The sequence below is a fragment of the Gymnoscopelus microlampas genome (genome assembly GCF_963454915.1).
Source record: "Gymnoscopelus microlampas genome assembly, chromosome: 19".
Lineage (NCBI taxonomy): Eukaryota > Metazoa > Chordata > Actinopteri > Myctophiformes > Myctophidae > Gymnoscopelus > Gymnoscopelus microlampas.
The window spans coordinates 6,814,021-6,833,970 of NC_139956.1; the positions used below are offsets into that span (position 1 = coordinate 6,814,021).

General features: G+C 42.6%; 2 protein-coding genes across 2 annotated transcripts; both read left to right on the forward strand.

Annotated features, from left to right (window-relative positions):
• Positions 1-3,262: 3,262 nt before the first annotated feature.
• LOC311034748 (uncharacterized protein) lies at positions 3,263-3,589 on the forward strand (the record flags this gene model as incomplete). Its single annotated transcript, XM_084042724.1, has 1 exon — positions 3,263-3,589. The coding sequence occupies one exon, from the start codon at positions 3,263-3,265 to the stop codon at positions 3,587-3,589; it is 327 nt and encodes a 108-aa protein (XP_083898850.1).
• A 3,260-nt stretch (positions 3,590-6,849) lies between these two features.
• On the forward strand, positions 6,850-12,425 carry LOC311035188 (E3 ubiquitin-protein ligase TRIM47-like; the record flags this gene model as incomplete). The annotated part of the gene is made up of 7 exons (XM_084043265.1): positions 6,850-7,189; positions 8,072-8,446; positions 8,808-8,903; positions 9,466-9,699; positions 10,288-10,447; positions 11,710-11,760; positions 11,911-12,425. Exons 1-7 carry the CDS (start codon positions 6,947-6,949, stop codon positions 12,423-12,425), a joined length of 1,674 nt encoding a protein of 557 aa, XP_083899391.1. The 5' UTR covers positions 6,850-6,946.
• Between the last annotated feature and the right edge of the window lie 7,525 nt (positions 12,426-19,950).

Genomic DNA, 19,950 nt, shown 5'->3' on the forward strand with positions numbered 1-19,950 from the left:
CTGGGACCTCAGTACGGGGCTGTGCTCTACCAGTGCGGTCGGTGGCCTCAAAAAAGTGTACGGGGTCTCGAGGGTGCCGGCGTCGGAGTGCGTGACTCAACGCATGTACTGTCGGGACATCATGAAGAAGTGTCTCGTTCCAGAGAACAGCTCCCACCGTGTCAACTGCATGAGAAATGAATTTCCCACAGTGTTGACAGACTGTGACCGGTGCACCTGGATTGAAGTGGAGTGACAATATTGACTGCAAGAGTCGCATATAACAGACCACACAACTTAAAAAGACACAAATACACACAAACACACACGCACAAACACACACTCTCACACTCACACACACACACACACACACACACACACACACACACACACACACACACACACACACACACACACACACACACACAGCCTCATCTTTCTTTTCTTTAAATGTATGTAACATGGGGTGGAACGAGCTTCCACCCCATGTTAGAGCGTCTCAAACCCTGCCTGTGTTTAAATCACGTTTGAAAACGCACTTGTTCTCCTTGGCGTTTGAAAATTCGGATTGAGAAGCAGCTGTTTTCCTCCAGGCATTGTGTCAAATGTTGTCCTGTTTTACTGTGTGTTGTTTTGTTTTTTTTGCTCTTGTTTATTTTATCATTTTGTTATTGAGTGTACAGCACTTTGGTTTCAACACTGTTGTTTTAAATGTGCTCTATAAATAAAGTGGATTGGATTGGATTGGATAATAAAGTCTTGCAGTTATTCTCGTGTGAGCGTGTCTTCTGTGTATTTCACTGTTTGCAAGAATTATTCTGTTGTAAAATGCAATGCAATGCTTGTTCTTCCGCAGCTGCATCTCCTGTCATAATGGGGCATGAACTTGACGTTCCTTATGGCACGGGACCTGGTCGACCACTAGTTGTGGTTGACCAGGTGTCGTGTCTTAATTCCTTTCTGACCACTAGTTGTGGTTGACCAGGTGTCGTGTCTTAATTCCTTTCTGCCAAGTCTAGCACTTTTGCATACTTAACCTTTTGTCGTACATGTCATCTGGGGTGCATGTGTGCTCAGGGGCCCATGTATGCTGTCGTTTCGTTTCCTGTGTGCCATTGATGGGAAATTATGGTACCTATTTTATCAGCATCCATTTTAAAGGTTGAATAACACTTTATATTTTTGGGCCCCTGCATATTCAAATGTCATGACAAGTGGATATTTCCACTTGCACGTGCTTAACTAAAAACATTGACAAAAAATACCTACGTGACAAAAACATGCTTAAATTGTGTAAAAACAGGATGCAAGCTGTAGGCTGATTTTAAATGCCAGACTGTCTGAAACTTTGATCACAAACTGTCTAAAAAAGTTTTACACCTGCCTGTGTATCCTGTAGAGGCGACGAATGCACTAGACACCTATAGTAATGCGTGGAACTGCCGACATACTCCCGCTGACCTCAGCGATCTTATCTACACCTGTTTCCTCTAGCAGTTGGGGAGACTTGAGAATACCATAGCAACCACTTTGCACGTCCCATAACTTTGACGTGCATGTCAAAGTTATCCAATCCAAACTCCCTTTCTGGGGACAGAACCTCACTGGTTTCCTTAGTATATAGTAACATTGCACATCCTGTGATAGTTAGAATTCTCCGCTATCTTACAGACCTTAGTTCTACTGACTCTGTTGTTCGTGCATACGAGGCGCCTCCCGTTTTTTTTCCCTGTGTGGACTAATTGCTCTTGAGCCTTTACGAAACAAATCTCTGACACGTTGAGTATTTGATTTCACTTATCTTGCATTATTGGTTCACATATTTCACAGTGTTGTTCCTGTGTACCGCTGCATTGAAGTTAATAAATATGCTGATCTTGAGCTGATGTGATCCTGGTTTAATCTTGTGTATGTACCCTCTGGACAATAGGACATATTGAACAAAGGACACATTCCCCTCTTGGAGTGGGGCCCTGGCGCATCACCACCTGTAGTGTTCCTATCCCTCTTCAACTCGAGAGACAGGAAGAGGCGCCATGTCCTCTCTTCGAGAGTCAGCGTTTGTCTTAACCTCCTGAACTCCTACCTATATTGTCACCCACTCATGAACCCATGTATCTATTGTTAAGCCCACGTGAGTGTATCTATTCTAAACTAGAATAGATACACTTGTCTTAGAGTTCTCAAATTCTGCCCGGACCGACTCGATCCGACCCAACGTTTTTGGGCCGGGCCAGGCCCAAAATCTATGCTAATTCTCGTTCTCTTGTGCTGCTCTGAAGACTATCAACTGTGTTCTTATCTCCTCTCATCCACATCATCTCCACCAAACTCAGAGAGAGATTTAATTCACATCACATTCAAAACATAATTTCATCAAGAGAGCAAGTGTGTCAGGGTGAGTCTGCTCTTTCCCATAGTGGACACATGGCTGGTTTTATTTTACCCATTGTGCTAGTGCTGAGCCATAAAATGAAGACTCACTAAATGTGTTCAGTTAACACATGCCAAACTCTTTGTCCGGCCTGAAGGCAACATTGCAAAACCGTGTCACAAGGTCTGTCACAATTATTACATAATCACTTAGCAATTATTTGAGATAATTGCAATAATTTTTGCATAATCGTCAATCGTTTACAAGTTGAAAACTGTTTCACGACGTGACGCCTTGTGACCTTATAGATCAGCTATTTCAACTATTTTAAAATATTTTGAAAGTAAAAAAATATTAAATGTCAGTCATTATATTTAAGTTATTCTTCATATCTGCCATGTGCAATTTATGTTTACAAAGCCTAAAAGGCAATCATAAATTAAATTTGTATTGACAGCTGCAACACGGCCCTCACACCTACAGCGCACCACCGATCGAACCGATATGCCCATATATGGAGATCCCTGATGTCATCAGTATATGCCCATATATCGGGATACCCATATATGGGCATATTGGTTGGATCGGTGGTTCTGGACAACTGGATATCCAAACCACTCGACGGCGGGGCACCGCACTCCCTCGAGTCCTTACCACTGCGCACCCCGGGTTTTAAGTCGTTCGGTTCCATATATGCACAAGACCATATATGGGCATAGCAGCCGCATCACACATTGAGGTTAGACAACACACTCCATATTTGGGCGAACTGTAGCTGCATTGGGAACTCCTTCACGACGTGGTGACATGAGCGTGACGACGCCATGACGACACATTGATTTGGCTATACAAATGCACCATTTACAACGCACAGTCACTCAGTGAGCGTTGTTCATTTAGAGAGCAGTTATGGCGAGATTGCTGAGGCCCAACGTTAGGAACTTTATCAGTACACGGTTCAGAATGGCATCCGGCCATCAGATGGGTGATCCGGGTGGAGGTGCAGGAAAAGGCGGAGGAGGTGGTGGATCTATAAGAGACGCGGGTGGAGCCATGGGGAAGAGACAGGCCGCTGAGGAAGAGATGTACTTCCGGCGCAAAGAGCAGGAGCAACTCAAGGCACTGAAGCAGCACCACCAAGAGGAAATTGACCACCTCCAGAAAGAGATTGCACGTCTGCAGAGTGAGATTGACCGCCATAAGGGAAAGATCCGGAAACTGCAGCACGACGACTGAGACGAAAGCACACGGCAATCCCAGAGTCTCAGTATTTCAGAGCCAAGGGCCTACTCTGTGTGGAGTTTGCATGTTCTCCCCGTGTCTCCTAGGGTAGTTAATACCCTCACAAAAACATGTAGTAATCCTGGTCACTATACTGCCTCCCCCTGGTCAGCCGGGGCGCCTGATGGAGGGGAAGGGAACTGGTTGGAATAACGTGTTCCTTCCACGCGCTACGTCCAACCAGGGAAACTCCCCCCTGTCGGGTGACAAGAAGGTCAGTTGGCTCTCATGCATTGAAGGAGGCATGAGCTCGGCCCTGGCCTCCCTAGGCTGGTGGGGGGAGTGTAGTGCCCAGGATCACTTAGCAAATTGGCACCGGGTGAAAAAAAAAGGGTTACAAAATCGTGGGACGAAAATTATAAAAAAATAATAAAAAAAAAGTATTTCAGAGCCAAAAAAATAAGAAGAAACTACTACTGAATAATCTTGCCGCATGCACTGCATATGTTCTGCAAATGCTTGAAAGTTAATAAAGGAAGTGCTTGTTCCTTTATAGGCTCTATAGACGGGTTTCCGAGCGACGTCATCACAGAGCAGAATGCGCAATCTGCGCATGCCTGGGGGTGGAAGGCGCGTTCGAAAATACAGCCCTGAGCGGCAGTGAGCGCACTGGCCAATACAAACTAATAGGCGAGTGTGCTCCGGTGCGTAATTTCCAAACGCACCCATAGGCTTCCCCCCGCAGCTGCGCGGTCATATTCCTCTCAATGTTTACTAACAGGAAACCTGTCTATAGACAGCAGCCATATTATGAAGACATAGGCTCTGTTCCATTCTGGTCACAACAGAGTCAGGGTGCTGATATTGTGCATGTTGGTCCACTGTAAACACTCTGTTACACCAGTGGGTCTACAGTTGGGGTCCAGGGGACCCTCATGGGCTTCCAAATGGCCCCTTACAGGTGTACACTCTCAGAGTTAGGCTGCTGTGCATAGAGCCTATTCCCCCCCCAAAAAAGACAACACACTCCATATTTGGGCATAGCTGCATTGGGAACTCCTGATATGGGTTATTATGGCCGAGTCATAATTGGGGGCGGCAGTGGCTCAGGGGTAGAGTGGCCGGCAGAGCGGCCGGATGTTCGATCCCGGGCTCCCCCAATGTTAGTGTCGAAGTGTCCTTGAGCAAGACGCTGAACCCCTCCCTAATTGCTCCCGATGAGCAGGTTGGTGCCTTGCATGGTTTCCTCCGCCATCGGTGTATGAATGTGCGTGTAAATGGGTGAATGTAATGCACAATCTATGTAAAGCGCTTTGGATAAAAGCGCTATATAAATGCATCATTTACCATTTATAATGAGCGTGACGACGTGGTCCGCCCGCCCGCCGGCCCTCCCTTAAGCCAATTTTAATATAAAGAAGATAATATCATTGCTGTCCGGCAGAAACCAGCTCTATTTTTCCGCTTTTGCTTTTTTTTCTTTCTCCATAAATCAGGGCCATTGAACACACATTACGTCTGTGTGTTGATTAAAAAAATATTGAACCAACTAAATGTATTAAAAAGCGCTTCTGACAAAACCAGCTAACTCCATTGGATCCTCAAACTGTCTGCTAAACCAGCGTCCAGTTAGCTGGTTTTGCTGACTCCAGGCTCCACCCCCTTTTGACCTCCAACCTCATTGTGAGCTTGGACATTCAGCTGTTCTTACCGATGATGAACAAAACCTCCTAACTCCACTTTTTGTTTTGTTTTTGTCATTTTGGAGTTAGCTGGTTTATGCCCGACAGCAGAGACATGTTATATGCATAAGAAGAATATGTTCCAATGTTCAATGCCCAAAACAATTACATCTTTAACTGCAATTATTTGTATGACAATTAATCGTCAAGTAACATTTCATGATCCTGACAGCCCTATAGTCACATCCATGGGGATTTGTAGTCTGTTCTATTAAGTTATTATTAATTAACCACTTAAACCCTAAAGTCTGTAGCCTACTTAGATAATGTTATTATTATTTTTAAATTGACTATATATATGAGCAATTTGCGTGCATTCATTTCACAAATAGAGGGCCGATAGGTCTAAACAACTATCTATTTTATTGGTATACTTGGTATCTGCCATCATATCATATTTTAGTGTCATCTTTCCTGCATGCTAAATGCACTTACACCAAGTGACCTGACCCAGTTAGAACTCAGAGTTGAAATGTTTATGATATATTTTCCCTCCTGTTTGCCATAATAATCCTCTTAGAAACGTACATTGTTTGGACTATGGAACCCATGAGGTCTGATGAACGGCTGGTCCAGAGGAGTCAAGGATGTCCTGACGAAGATATGAAGTCAAAACAACCCATGCCACCTGGTGTGAAACTGTGCTCTGAAATGTCAACAATCACTTGATAGATTCAAACGACACACCGCCTTGGAAAGCTCAGAGAAACATTCAGGGTCATCGCCATGCTGGCTTGTGGTGGACATTTTTGTCAGAATTCTATCTTTGCCATGGACATAAAAATGTGTGGAAAATTATATTACCAGAAACACACACACACACACACACACACACACACACACACACACACACACACACACACACACACACACACACACACACACACACACACACACACACACACACCTTTACAACTCAGAGTGCACAAATGGAACCAAATGGACCCTATGGGTATACACACACAATGAGTAATTCCATGAACACTTCAGGTGCAACTCCAAAAGTAATGCAGATGACAAGCAATGACAATAAGGACCGCTATCACCCAAATTGTCCACCAGATGTCACCCGTGTGTCATTTTCATACGTGGTGTGCTCACTGGAGAAGTGGAGAAAATGTGGTCCGTGTGAAACTAGTGAGAAAGTCGAGAGATATTTGACACAAATACAACATGTTATGCCGTTCTCTACCCCGAATAAATAAATAGCCCCAATAATGATCTACAGTACTTGTAATCTCGTGTCACCAGGCTTTTACACACGAAGGGAAATTTAAATTATTGTGTAGTTTAGTGTGATGAATCTTTTCCCGGTGTTTTGCGCAGGGTTTTGAGGTTAGGTTTTAGGCATACTTTATGTGAGGTTAAAGGTTAGGGTTAGGCATAGTTTTTGTGAAGTTACAGGTTAGGCCAGGGTTTAGGCGCAACCTGGGCGACACACCAATGAAAGAGGGAGTCTCCTTTAAAACCACTGCCTCCTGCAAACATCCAGGAAGTCCCTCCCTTTGTCTCTCCTACTTTCCTTCTGAAGAAACGAAACTCAGAGCTGTTGTTTTCTCTCTCAGTCTCTCTTCAGAGTAAACCAGAGTGTTGTGTGTTTTCTCTCAGTGTGAGTGTGGTTGTCAGTCAAATGGCACAACAGCAGGAGAAGCAACAGACATGTGATCTGGACCAGGACCAGTTCTGTTGTTGTCCTGTCTGTCTGGACCTTCTAAAGGAACCAGTGGCTCTACAGTGTGGACACAGTTACTGTAGAAGCTGTATTGAGGGTTACTGGGACCAGTATGAGGAGACTGGAGTCTACAGCTGTCCCCAGTGCAGAGAGAGCTTCAGTCCCAGACCTGTTCTGAGGAAGAACACCTTGCTGGCTGAGGTGAGATGACCTTACAAGTTACAACCACACATTAAACTACATGTTCTGATACACAAAACTCCTTGTTGACTATTGTGATAGATGGTAGTTATACTATATGTTGGTTACTTACTACACATTATGTTATGTATGTTGATAATGTCCACAAATACTAAGAACTATTAGATAGCATGTTAGACCAGTGGTCCTCAAAGTGGGGTCTAGGGACCCCCAGGGGTCCATGAGGGGGTTCCAGGGGGTCCCCAACAAAATGTGTTAATAGAGCATCACAGTCTGTTTAACCACTGTAACCCTATACATCCACTATTTGAAAATTGCCGATCTACAAGCTCACAATGCATGTATTTTTTAAAAAACATTTTAATAACATAAATCTTGTATGGAGGTCCCTCCCCCCTGGTACTAATTATTTTCAGATGGGGGTCCGTGGACAAATACAATATTAATTTGGGGGTCCTTGACATGAAAAGGTTTGAGAACCACTGGTTTAAACGCTAGGTTTGATATTATCTTAGTTTCTTTGCAGTCTACAGTACTTACCTTATCGTGTCATTTTGTTGACTAGGGTAATTTACTCTGATCTTTGACTTTGTTAGTCACTGGTTAATCATTAAACTCTAGCGTCCCTATTCTTACCATGTCATTCATCTTCTAGTTCTAACAGCGTCTACTAAATGCTTACATTTTACAACATACTGTAAAGCAATCAACTTTATGGAATGCAAAGTTCAGAACCACAGTGTTCAGATAATGTTACAATGATCTTACTAGATGAACTAATACCTGTAATGTCTCACTGTGTTTATCACCATGAACCTCACAATGACTGTGTTGTATTTGTCATCAGTGAGTGACCTCCCCTCCTCTTCTCTTTACTTCCAGGTTGTGATGAAGCTGAGCAGTACAGGAGGTCAGCAGTCTTCTGTCTCTGCTGCTCTGCTGTACGCCGGTCCAGCAGACGTGGCCTGTGATTTCTGCACCGGAGCCAGACGTCACAAAGCTCTCATGTCTTGTCTGGCGTGTCTGGCCTCTTACTGTGAGACTCACCTCCAGCCTCACTACAATGTTCCTGTGTTGAAGAAGCACAAGCTGGTCCCAGCCACCAACAAACTGCAGGAGAAGATGTGCTCCAGTCATGACAAGCTGATGGAGGTGTTCTGTCGCACAGACCGCCAGTGTATCTGCTATCTGTGCACCATGGATGAACATAAGGGCCATGACACGGTGTCAGCTGCTGCAGAGAAGGCAGAGAAACAGGTAGGACCACGATCACTTGAAGACAAATCATGAGAGAGATCATGTTTTAAAGATAGAAGCAGAACTAAATGACCATGTCAGAGACATTACAAGCAGCCAGGGTGTTGTACAATAAAACATATTAAAGAATGAAGTACACTCCTTTTGGACCCAATGAAAAACAGACGCAATTGATCACTTTTCATGAATGATTTAATGTACATTCATCTTGTGTGGAGCCAAACGAAACTGTCTCAAATCTCACTAGTTTTTACCCTGTATCCTGTATGAGATATCTTTCACCTGATTGGATAGAATTGGTATCCTGACTTGAAGATGTGCTTTGTTTACAAGCCAAACTGTCTCTTCCTGTTTCTTGCAGAAACAGCTGGTGACAATTCAGGAGGAAGTCCAGCAGAAGATCCAGGAGAAAAAGAAGGAGCTGAAAGACCTGAGACAGGTCATGGAGGCCCTGAACGTGAGCTGATATTATGATAATAGTTCTTGTTCTTGTGTTTACTGTGGAAAGATGGTGATGCTAACGTATAATATGGATTAGAGAGTGTCTTGTGTCATCAGAAGCACTAAAGCAGTGGTTCTTAAACCAATTAATATCTATTTGTCTGCCGACCCCCATTTAAAAATATTTTTTTGCCAGCAACCAAGATTAGTGTTGTTAAAATGTTTCAAAATGATTCATTATTTTTTACACTCACAATTTTTTGAAAATAGCAGATCTACAAACTCACAACGCGCCGCAATGCATTCGCCATGTGTTGGGAACTTGTAGAACGGCTATTTTCCAATACTGTAGCTGATGTCCTGAGGCCGATCCTAAAAAAAATCTTTCTGAAAAACGTCTATTGCTATATCAGTGGTGCTCAAGACCTTTTCATGTCAAGGATAACACTGTGTGTGTGTGTGTGTGTGTGTGTGTGTGCGTGTGTGTGCGTGTGTGTGTGTGTGTGTGTGTGTGTGTGTGTGTGTGTGTGTGTGTGTGTGTGTGTGTGTGTGTGTGTGTGTGTGTGTGTGTGAAGCAGAGCTCTGCAGAAGCAGCAGTGGAGGCCAGTGACAGGATCTTCAGTGAGATGATGGTCTCCATTGAGAGAAGACGCAGTGAGCTTAAAGAACTGATCAGAGATCAGCAGCAGACTGCAGTGGCTCAGACTGAGGCTCTCCTGAGGCAGCTGGAGGACCACATGGAGCAGCTGGAGAGGAGACATGCTGACCTGGAGGAGCTGTCCAACACTGATGACATCATCACTTTCATTCAGGTTCCACACATGGCATTTTACTGTTTGGTTTTGACTCATTTAGGAGAAATCGGCTTCATATTTCATCTCATTCCATCATGTCATATTATATTACATTTCATTATTCAATATCTGCCCTGTACAATTTGTGTTCATAAATTGGAACAGAAATATATATTTTGTATTGATATATTCAATGCCAAAAACACAATCACATTGTTAATCAAAATTATTTGCATGAGAATTAGAGACGAATTAAATCATCATTTATTACAGAGAACTTTTACTGATAGTTTGTCTACTACGACTGACTGGGTGACATGAAACACAAGGCTCATCAAGTCGTGTGTGTGTGTGTGTGTGTGTGTGTGTGTGTGTGTGTGTGTGTGTGTGTGTGTGTGTGTGTGTGTGTGTGTGTGTGTGTGTGTGTGTGTGTGTGTGTGTGTGTGTGTGTGTGTGTGTGTGTGTGTGTGTGTGTGTGTGTGTGAGAGAGAGAACTGGTTGAACAACAAGGACATCAGCTCGACTCCCCCAATTGTGATCGATGTACTAATATTGATCTATTGTTCTTCCATCCCTGTCTATACTGGTTTACTTGTCTCTCTCCAGAGTTTCCAGTCTCTCTCCAGTTCCAGTGGATCTCCAGTCTCACCCAGTGTGGTCATCTGTCCTGTGAGGTCCTTCACAGATGTGATTGATGTGGTGTCTGGTCTGAGAGACCAACTAGACAACATCCTGAAGACAACTTGGCCAGAGATGTCACAGAGAGGTGAGATTTAAATGTGTTTCTTGTTTTTCTAACCAGCCATCATAGTAAACATGGATTGATGAAGTCAGAAGGCAACTGGAGATATTTGAACTGGAGCAGACTGATGGTACACAGGTTGGCTGTCTGTCAGATTGGACAGAAACATTGAAGAATCTAAGCAAGAATATTTCTCAAAGGAAAGATTAGGGTTAGATTTAATTTTCTTTATTGTGTTTTAACCGGCCCCTATACTGTACAATACATTTCCAGTTTGTACAGGTGGAAGTATGTCTGGGAAGGCTACCAAAGCCTTTAGTATGGGAGGCAATAAATTAGTGTGACCTGTGTGTCACCCTCTACAGTATATAAATGCACCACTTACCATTTATTATTTTTATCATTACATTATTATTTTGTTCTTAATAATTTGTATTGAGGAGTTCTCTCTCCTGATTGGATGAAATGTGTAACCCACCTGGAAATATATTTTCTGTTTTACTGAAGAGCTGGAGAGACAGCTGTTACTGAACAAACACTATATAATAGCAATGATTACTATCACGCTATATAGCTTCAACCTTTTGACAAACCCATTGGAACTTCAGTTTAATCAATGTTTCAGTATGATTTCTGTCATATATGCTATATATGTGACTGTGCCTTTAAGAGAGCTACGTTACGACACTGCCGTAAAGCAGGTCTGTTGTCTTTTACGTCAGTCGTATGTTGTGACCTCCTGTAGGCTCACGCTGTATGTTTTACATGCCTGAAGCATAGAGGTATAATATAACTAGAGGGAGGATTGCCCCGCCCCCAGCTATCATTTCAATGAATGTGCTCACTGGCGTTTTGAAGCACCCGGAAGCCTGCCGGAAGTAGAATTATTGAGACGGTTTTGGGTTGGCGTAAAGTTATGAGCATGCGCACTAGTGTCATTTTTGCGTTCTACGGCAGCCCGTGTGTCAAGGATTGAACGCGAGATATTTATGAAATTCACTGGAGATGCCTATGTATATGTAAATGCATATGTATTTATGTATAATATGTTTACATATTTATATCTCTATATATAAATATATATCAGTATGTTTTGCTCGCGCATGTATTTCTCCCCGCCTGCAGTTCCAGCTTTGGCCACTGGGGTGGCAGCTTCAAGATTTCTCAGCGGCTCTGGGGGCTTGGCCTGAAGTCAGCAGTAAAGTCTATTGGATTTGACCCTTTGTGTGGACATTGAAATCCTTTACAATGTCATGATGACCTTTACTGTTTTCTTGTGTCTCCAGTTGATGTTTTATATCCAGCGGAGCCTCAGACCAGAAAGGACTTTTTACAATGTGAGTCCATGTTGATGCAGGTTCTGAACGTTGAAGTTTCATTCTGATATGTTGTTATTTAAAGCTCTAATGAGTTTGATCTGAGAGACTAACTCTAAACACAATAAGGTTCATGAGGTTTGATTTTTCTTTTGTCGTGTGTTCTCACAGATTCCTCTCCTCTGTCTCTGGACATGAACACAATAAGCAAAAATCTCTCCCTGTCAGAGGAGAAGAGGAAGATGACTTTAACATATCAACAACAACCTTACCCTGATCATGCAGAGAGATTTACTAATTACGGTCAGGTGATGTGTACAGAGGGTCTGTCTGAACGTTGTTACTGGGAAGTAGAGTGGAGTGGTAGTGGGGTTCGTATAGCAGCCTGTTATAAAGACATCAGCAGACAAACCTACTTTGGATACAATGATAAATCCTGGTGTTTACGGTGCATTGGTAAAAACTACAGTTTCACACACAACAATGTTGAGACTAAAGTGTCAGGGCCTTTCTCCTCCAGAGTGGGGGTGTACCTGGACCACAAGGCAGGTACTCTGTCCTTCTACAGTGTTTCTGACACAATGACCCTCCTACACACAGTTCAAACCACGTTCACACAACCTCTCTATCCAGGGATAAGGCCTTATAACAATGGAGCTACAGCAGAGCTGTGTAAGACATGGTAGACATGTTAAGAATACTGATGATGATATTCAGTTGAAAACTTAGTTTTCTTCATTTGATGATAGATTGTCTCTTCTAGATAAAGCATGTGTAAGAATGATGTGTACAGTATACTACACCATCATGATCAATACATCCATTGTGTTCCGTTCATTGCATTTCTTTAATAAGCCTGCTGCAGACAATCATTGTACAGTATGCCCTGTTATCTTGTTGATATTATAACTACAGAGCCCTCTGTCAGTCTGTGTGGGTTGGTTATACTAAATGTAGTGGTTCTCAAACTGTGGGTCTGGACCCCCAGGAGGTCCCCAAATGATGATATATTGTTTTCTCACTCAACAGTAAACAACATACAGTATGTATAGTGTATACAGGGTATCTGCACATTTCTAAAGTGACAATTTAAGGACTTTTAAGACCTATTGAATACCTCTAAAAAATTACTGCATCAAAAGTAATCAACAAACTATACTATAAAAACTGGTCAAACATTGGCCAAATATTACCTGACTTAGAGACAGAAAATGTGAAAAAAAGCTGATCTACAAGCTCACAACACCTTGCAACGCAAGGCTTTGTGAGCTTGTACTATTTTCACAATATTAATGGAGTTACACTAAATGTAATGCTTCCACTCCTGCAATTCCAAGTGCTTGTCAGGGTGGGGGGTCCCCTGTTCAAACATTATGTTGGGGGGTCCCCAGTTCAAATAGTATTATTCTGGGAGGTCGCGGCCTGAAAAGTGTGAGAACCACTGGTGTAAGGTCTTACTCCTCAATGTGTCAATAGGGTATTGTGTGTCAACGGTTAATCGATTTAATCATTTATAAAAATATGTGTGTAAAAGTCAAACTTGTGTCTATGCTACATTGTTCCTGCACAATGATAATAATTAAATATTATACATAGTGTAAATATAATGCTGAGTTTTCTTTTATCCACTTTCTATGTTTTACTAATTGTACATTTAAACAATGTTGCCAGTAATCTTCAATACATTCTATATACATGTAATGACTTTCCATCAGAGGCTTCCACACATAGATTCATGATGAATGACATCATTGACATGACATATCATGGGTTAATGACTCATTAACTTTGGATTACAACTGTACTTTGTATCATTTATTACTTATTTTCCTGTTGTACAATGGTGAACGAACTGTCTCTTTTCTTCAGTCAGTTTATTAGAACTTCTTCAGCAAAATAGAAGACGTTTTCAAGTTCACATCACTTCCTCAATAGTACAATAGACCAGTGGTGTAAAGTAACTAAGTACATGTACTCAAGTACTGTACTTAAGTACAATTCAGATGTATTTTTACTTTACTGTAGTACTTCCCATTTTCAATACTGAACATTTTATTGGACAGAAATGTAAAAACAGCACGAGTACAGTCAAACACTTTGTCTAAAAGGATAACACCACAAAAGTCCTTGGGGTCTTGTTTCCATTGGGGTTCTAGGTACTGGGGGCATTGACCCTTTGACTATCTTAAAACTACATCCCATCACTCAAATACCCCTTAATTGCCTCTGAGATGTAGTGGAGAATTAATAGTCACAAAGTCAGTCAATAGGCTGTTGTTTATCTATAACCCAGTGGTTCTCAACCTGTTCAGGCCGTGACCCCCCAAAATAATCATAATTGAACTGGTAACCAACAGTACAATGAAAGATTACAGGCCTTTAAATTGGGTAATTTAGCAAAGCAAAAAATACGGTAGCTGATCTGCAGTCAAGCTATTTTCGCTATTTTAAAATGTTTTTCAAAATAAAAAGTAAGATAAGTCATAAGACGCCGTGCAAAATAGGGAATATGTTTGATAAAGTGAGTGATGAAAAAATATGTTTTAACATAATTCACCACTGTTTCAAGTTTCAATTAAAAATATGTGTGTAAAAGAAACTTTTGTCTATGCTACATTGTTCCCTGCACAATGATAATAATTACATATTATAATCTAATGTGTGGCCCTTCACTCACTTTATCAAAGTCAATTTGGCCCCCTATAGAAAAGAATGCTGAGCACCCTGTTTTTATCAGTCAAGACCTACAAAACCAAAACATCTGGGGGAAAAAAAATATTGTTTTTCTAAAAACATCATTCAATCATAATATCTCAGAATGTGACATATTATACATGCACAGTAGACTAATGATTATATTTCAGAAACTGATTCCCTGGGAAATACATATTTCAAAATTATGGCAGACGCTTATCATGTTTATTAACCACTTAAACCCCATATGGGTAACCAGAGTCCCTCAGGGCTCCATACTAGTGTATTTTCTGTTTTGGGTTATTGTGGGGAAATCTTTCGCTGAAAATAGCCGATCGACAAGCTCACAACGCGTCACAACGCATCACAACGCCTCAACAAGCCCAAGAACAATGCCCTACTTCGTGGTGTGACACTGTTGCACAAAGGTAGTGAAAATAACACATTTTGTTAAACATAGCAAAAAATAAATAGCAGATCTACAAGTTCACTACGCGTCGCATCGCGACGCGTTGTGAGCTTGTAGATCGGCTATTTTCAAATAGCCTAGGTATAAAATAGGGTTAAAGTGGTTAATGTATATCTGCAAAGTAACTAGTAACTAAAGTTTTCAAATAAATGTAGTGGAGTAAAAGTACAATATTTGCCTCTGAGATGTAGTGGAGTAGAAGTAAAAGTATTGGTAATTGGAAATACTCAAGTAAAGTACAAATACCTAAAAAATGTACTTAAGTACAGTACTTCTGTAAAAGTTACTTTCCACCACTGTGTGTACAGTATGTGTTGGAACAATAAAAGGAAACAAAAGGTTTGCGAAATCCATGTTGAGGCTGTGAATTCACTTTATTAAATCTTAATCATGACATGAAAGCATGTGACAATTCAATGGACAGAGAAAATAACCCAACACAGTTGGGTTATCTTGCATTAGGCCACAGAGAGTGCCATCCTATTTTAATATCACTAGAGGTTCTACGTCACACCACCGATCCGACTGATATGACCATATATGGGGATCTCTGTATCTCTCAGTCCTTGTCCCTTATATGCCCATATATGGAGATCTCTGTATCTGTCAGTCCTTGTCCCTTTCATATGGAGATAGCTGATGTCATCAGTACAGTATAAGCCCAAATATGGGCATGCCCCATTTGTGCCCATATATGGATGGAGCTGACTGATTTGTTCGCGCCTGATGCCAAGATGACACATTGAGGTTAGACAACACACTCCATATTTGGGCGTAGCTGCATTGGGAACTCCTTATATGGTTATGGCTGATAGTGACATGAGCATGATGTCAGACGTCAGCCCGCCCGCTGGCCTGCCGTCCCGCCGTCCCGTAAGTCAATGCCGTGACATAACATGCCCATATATGGAGAGGTGAGCGCCACGTGGCGTCACAAACAAGCATCACTATGCCCATATATGGACACTGGTGGATGGTGGCTGTCACAAACATAAGATGCACAGATGTCAAACAGAAACCGTTGCCTATAACCACGCTGATTTGCGCATGTGGCCTCGGGGCCCATAATGGGCGTATCGGTTGGATCGGCAGTGTGACGTAAGATGTGACCCTAGTTTGACAATTGCTCTGGGACTCCAACCGTCACTGTAGAAACGTTTGACCCATCTGGTTATTGGCCCCTGGAACCGTCACGGAGAAACTGTGATACACGGAGCAATAAGCCTCCAGGTACTGCACCCTGTCGGTCAGCCTCTTCTTCTCGGCCTCCAGCGCCTCCACGCGACTCTTGAGGAGGTTCAGTTCGCGCTTCCTCTTCTCCCGGCCCACCTTGGCACACTCCTTGTTCTTCTGCAGACGGAGCGCCCTCTTCTCGTCCGCGACAGGCTGCCGGGCGGCGGCGGCGGACATGTTCGACATCCTCGTCTGAGGAGGAAGGCTTGAGCCAGGGTTACGCTGATGTCCGTAGGCGGCAGACGCGTCTCCTGCGGCGCCGGCGCCGGCTGCCGACGGCGCCGCCTTGTTGGACGCCGGTGGCATCACGTAGTACTGCACGCCGCCGATACAAGTGATGTAGGGAAGCGCGGGGTTGGTCTGGTGAACAGGTGCAGGAACAGAAGGCCCCGATGATGACGGAAGGACGTTCCATGACTGCTGAGGGTGTCCTGTCTCTTCTGCTTTAACGTTCATCACCGTATGAGGAAGAAATGATGATGATGTTGGTGGCATCATCATCCCACTATTCAAACGATGCTGCTGCTCCATTATACTGTACTGTAGTGAGCTTGATTGAAGCTGGTAGGGCAAAAACTAAAACTTGATTTACTTTCGAGGACAAAACCTGATGACTGATGGATTTGTTCGTGCTGATATCACTCTACTCCCTTTCTACCTTCCTTGGATAAAGACAACGTGTGACTGACATCACGAACCAAACAGCTTCACCTTTATATGGTGTGTGTGATGGTCTGACATCACACTGACACCACAACATAAAGAAACAAACCGTTACCATGGAGACGGAAACACCCCGTATATGGAGCATGCTGATGTCATCAATATGATGTCATGGACTGGCCTAGACTCCATATTTGGGCATGCCTGACAGGGAACTCCATATATGGGCATAAAGGGGACACAGACAGACAGACACAGAAATCTCCATATATGGGCATAAAAGGGACACAGACAAACAGACGGGGTACACGACGGGTACAACGGGTACTCAGACAATGGGATAACCGGGTCGGGGCACCGGTCTAGTAACATCGACACGTCACAAATCTATAAAGTCTTACATCCGTTTATTGGGAGATAAACATAACATAAAGTACAATGTGAGTCTAACAGAATATTGTTCGGGAATTCCTTTTGTAAATGTTTGCCTATAATGAACAATATGGATACCAGGTTGAAAGTGTTAATCAAGGGAAACAGGCCTACAGGCTAATATTAATATTTTGTTTTCCGGATTGGAGTGGAAAACGGCAACCTTGGGTGGAACCTTTTGCTGTCTCTGAAAGAGAACAGTATGTTTCAGAAACATCATCATCATCGGCGATCACTCGAAGGAAATAGACTTTGGAAAGAGACTTCAAACACACACAGGTATTTCTGGTGTTTTCTAGAAGCAGATGTTCAAAACCGAACCTCAATCTTATCTTAAACCAAACCTCAATGAGGTTTACAATAATAGGAAACTCATACTGTGAGTCATTTTCATTGCCCGTCAACAAAGAGCAACTTTGCAAACCACAGATATGCAAAGCAGAAATCCATTGCTGCACAAACAAATAGAACAAATGATGTTTGTCGGACATGTTGAATGTTGATTGATGACCCCTGACAATGGAAAAGAATAGGGAGTGTGAAGTTACTAAGTTAGGTTCCTGCCTCTATGATGTTTTCTATTGAAAAGAGATGCTTACTGGATGTATTCTTTGAATAGCCTTACCCCCAATGGCCTTAAACCTTTTCTTTGACATTGCAGAGCTTACTGTCTAGCAGCAGCTAGATTGTAGGCAGCTTATGGAGCCAGTATTATTGTTCTCTTCTACATGTTGCTTTTATACTGTAGGTATCATTTATTAACATCTGTACATTGTTACACTTCCCGTTAGAGTTATTCCACCTCCACTCCTTGCAGTTTATCTAGAGCTAGAAATATTTGGTTTCTGGCCTTATAAATAGTATTAGCCAATTTCCCCTTGTATTAGCAGTTTTTTCGATATGATTGTATTCAAGACTCTGCAGTTTATTTTCTGATTCATACAATTCAATACAACAAAGTTGTTTCAGGGTATTTGTCACTGGACTTTGCACATAGATACAACATACCTACAGTATAGTGAACAGAGGCTGGCTTGAGAAGTTAGTATACAACTTGAAATTTGTCCTCTGCATTTACTCATCTATTGAGAGCAGTGGGAGACATTAATATGGTGCCCAGGGAGCTGTTAAGGACTAAAGATTTGACCTAGATTGACCTAGAGCGATGAATGGTGACAATTGTCTTTACATACATCTGCAATGTGCTCGCTGGATTTGAAGTCGGTCGGCCGGATGTTTCTCGAAATACGTGAACTACAGACGTACAGACGTACATGCGTACGTTGTGCATTTATGGAACTAAGCCATTGCCGGGAACGATGCAAGTCGGGAAAGATGCAAATAGGGAACGCATGCCCCACCCGGTTATGCAATACCCGTTGTCAGTGTACAACGGGTACCCATCTGTCTGTCTGTCTGTGTACCTTTTATGCCCATATATGGAGTTCCTTGATGTTAGCATGCCCATATATGGGCATTATGATATGCCCGGTTCCAAAGATACGTGAACAGTGATTCCGCGCATTTATAGGTCTAGTTTGTGCATTTACGGACCTAGACCGTTGCACACCGGCCTACTCAGGAATGATGCAAGTCGGGAACGATGCAAATAGGGAATGCATGCCCCACCCGGTTATGCAATACCCGTTGTACCCGTCTGTCTGTCTGCCTGTGTCCCTTTTATGCCCATATATGGAGATCCCTGGTGTCATCAGTATATGCCCATATATGGGCATATCGGTTGGCTCTGCGGTTCTGCACAACTGGATCTCCTTATACAGTATGCTTACATATGGGTGTATCGGTCAGATCGGCGGTTCTGGATAACCGCCTATCCGACCAACTCCGGTCATATAAATATCCCTCGGGTCATTTGCGAAACTCGCCGAGTTTTAAGTACTGTAGTAGAGGTTCAGGCCACTACACGGCCCTCACACTTTACGTCGCACCGCCAATCACACCAATATGTCTGAGTCATAGTGTTGGGGCTTTGTCAGAGTACCCATCGTACCTGTCTGTCTGTCTGTGTCCCTTTTGTGCCCATATATGGAGATGTCTGTTTCTGCCTGTTTCTATACTGATGACATGGGCATAAAAGGGACACGGGTGTGTCCCTTTTATGCCCATGTCATCAGTATATGTCCATATATCGGAATACCCTTCTGGACAACGGGATATCCAAACTACTTGACGGCAGGCACCACACTCCCTCGAGGCCTTGCCGCTGCACATGCCAAGTTGTACTTAAAGAGATTTTGCTCATTCATTTATTGAAAGATGACTGTGATGTCACAGAGTTACTGACGTCATACTGGTCACATGAAGTCCGAGATCCACATTGAAGCCAGGTGGTTAATATAGTATATGTATACATTTTTAGTCCCATAAGGGTGAGGCTCCAAGGACTGCAATTTCAGTCAGTTCAAACCACGTTAGTCCATTTGGGTGTAACTAACTCATAATCTTATTTACAACTTAGTATCTCAATTGAATCTACTTAATTAAAACTGCAATAAAAGGAAATTAAGGCTGGTTCAGAAGTCCTTTTCAGAGTCAATCCAATGGCTGTTCACTTCAAGAGACGAAAACAGGCAAACATTGACTGCCTTTTAAAATCAACCAATCAACTGGATTAAAGGTAGGGTAAGTGATTTTCTTTGGTTAAAATACGTGCTAAATAGCTCTATATTCTGAATATATTTCTTTTTCTTCTTTTGCAT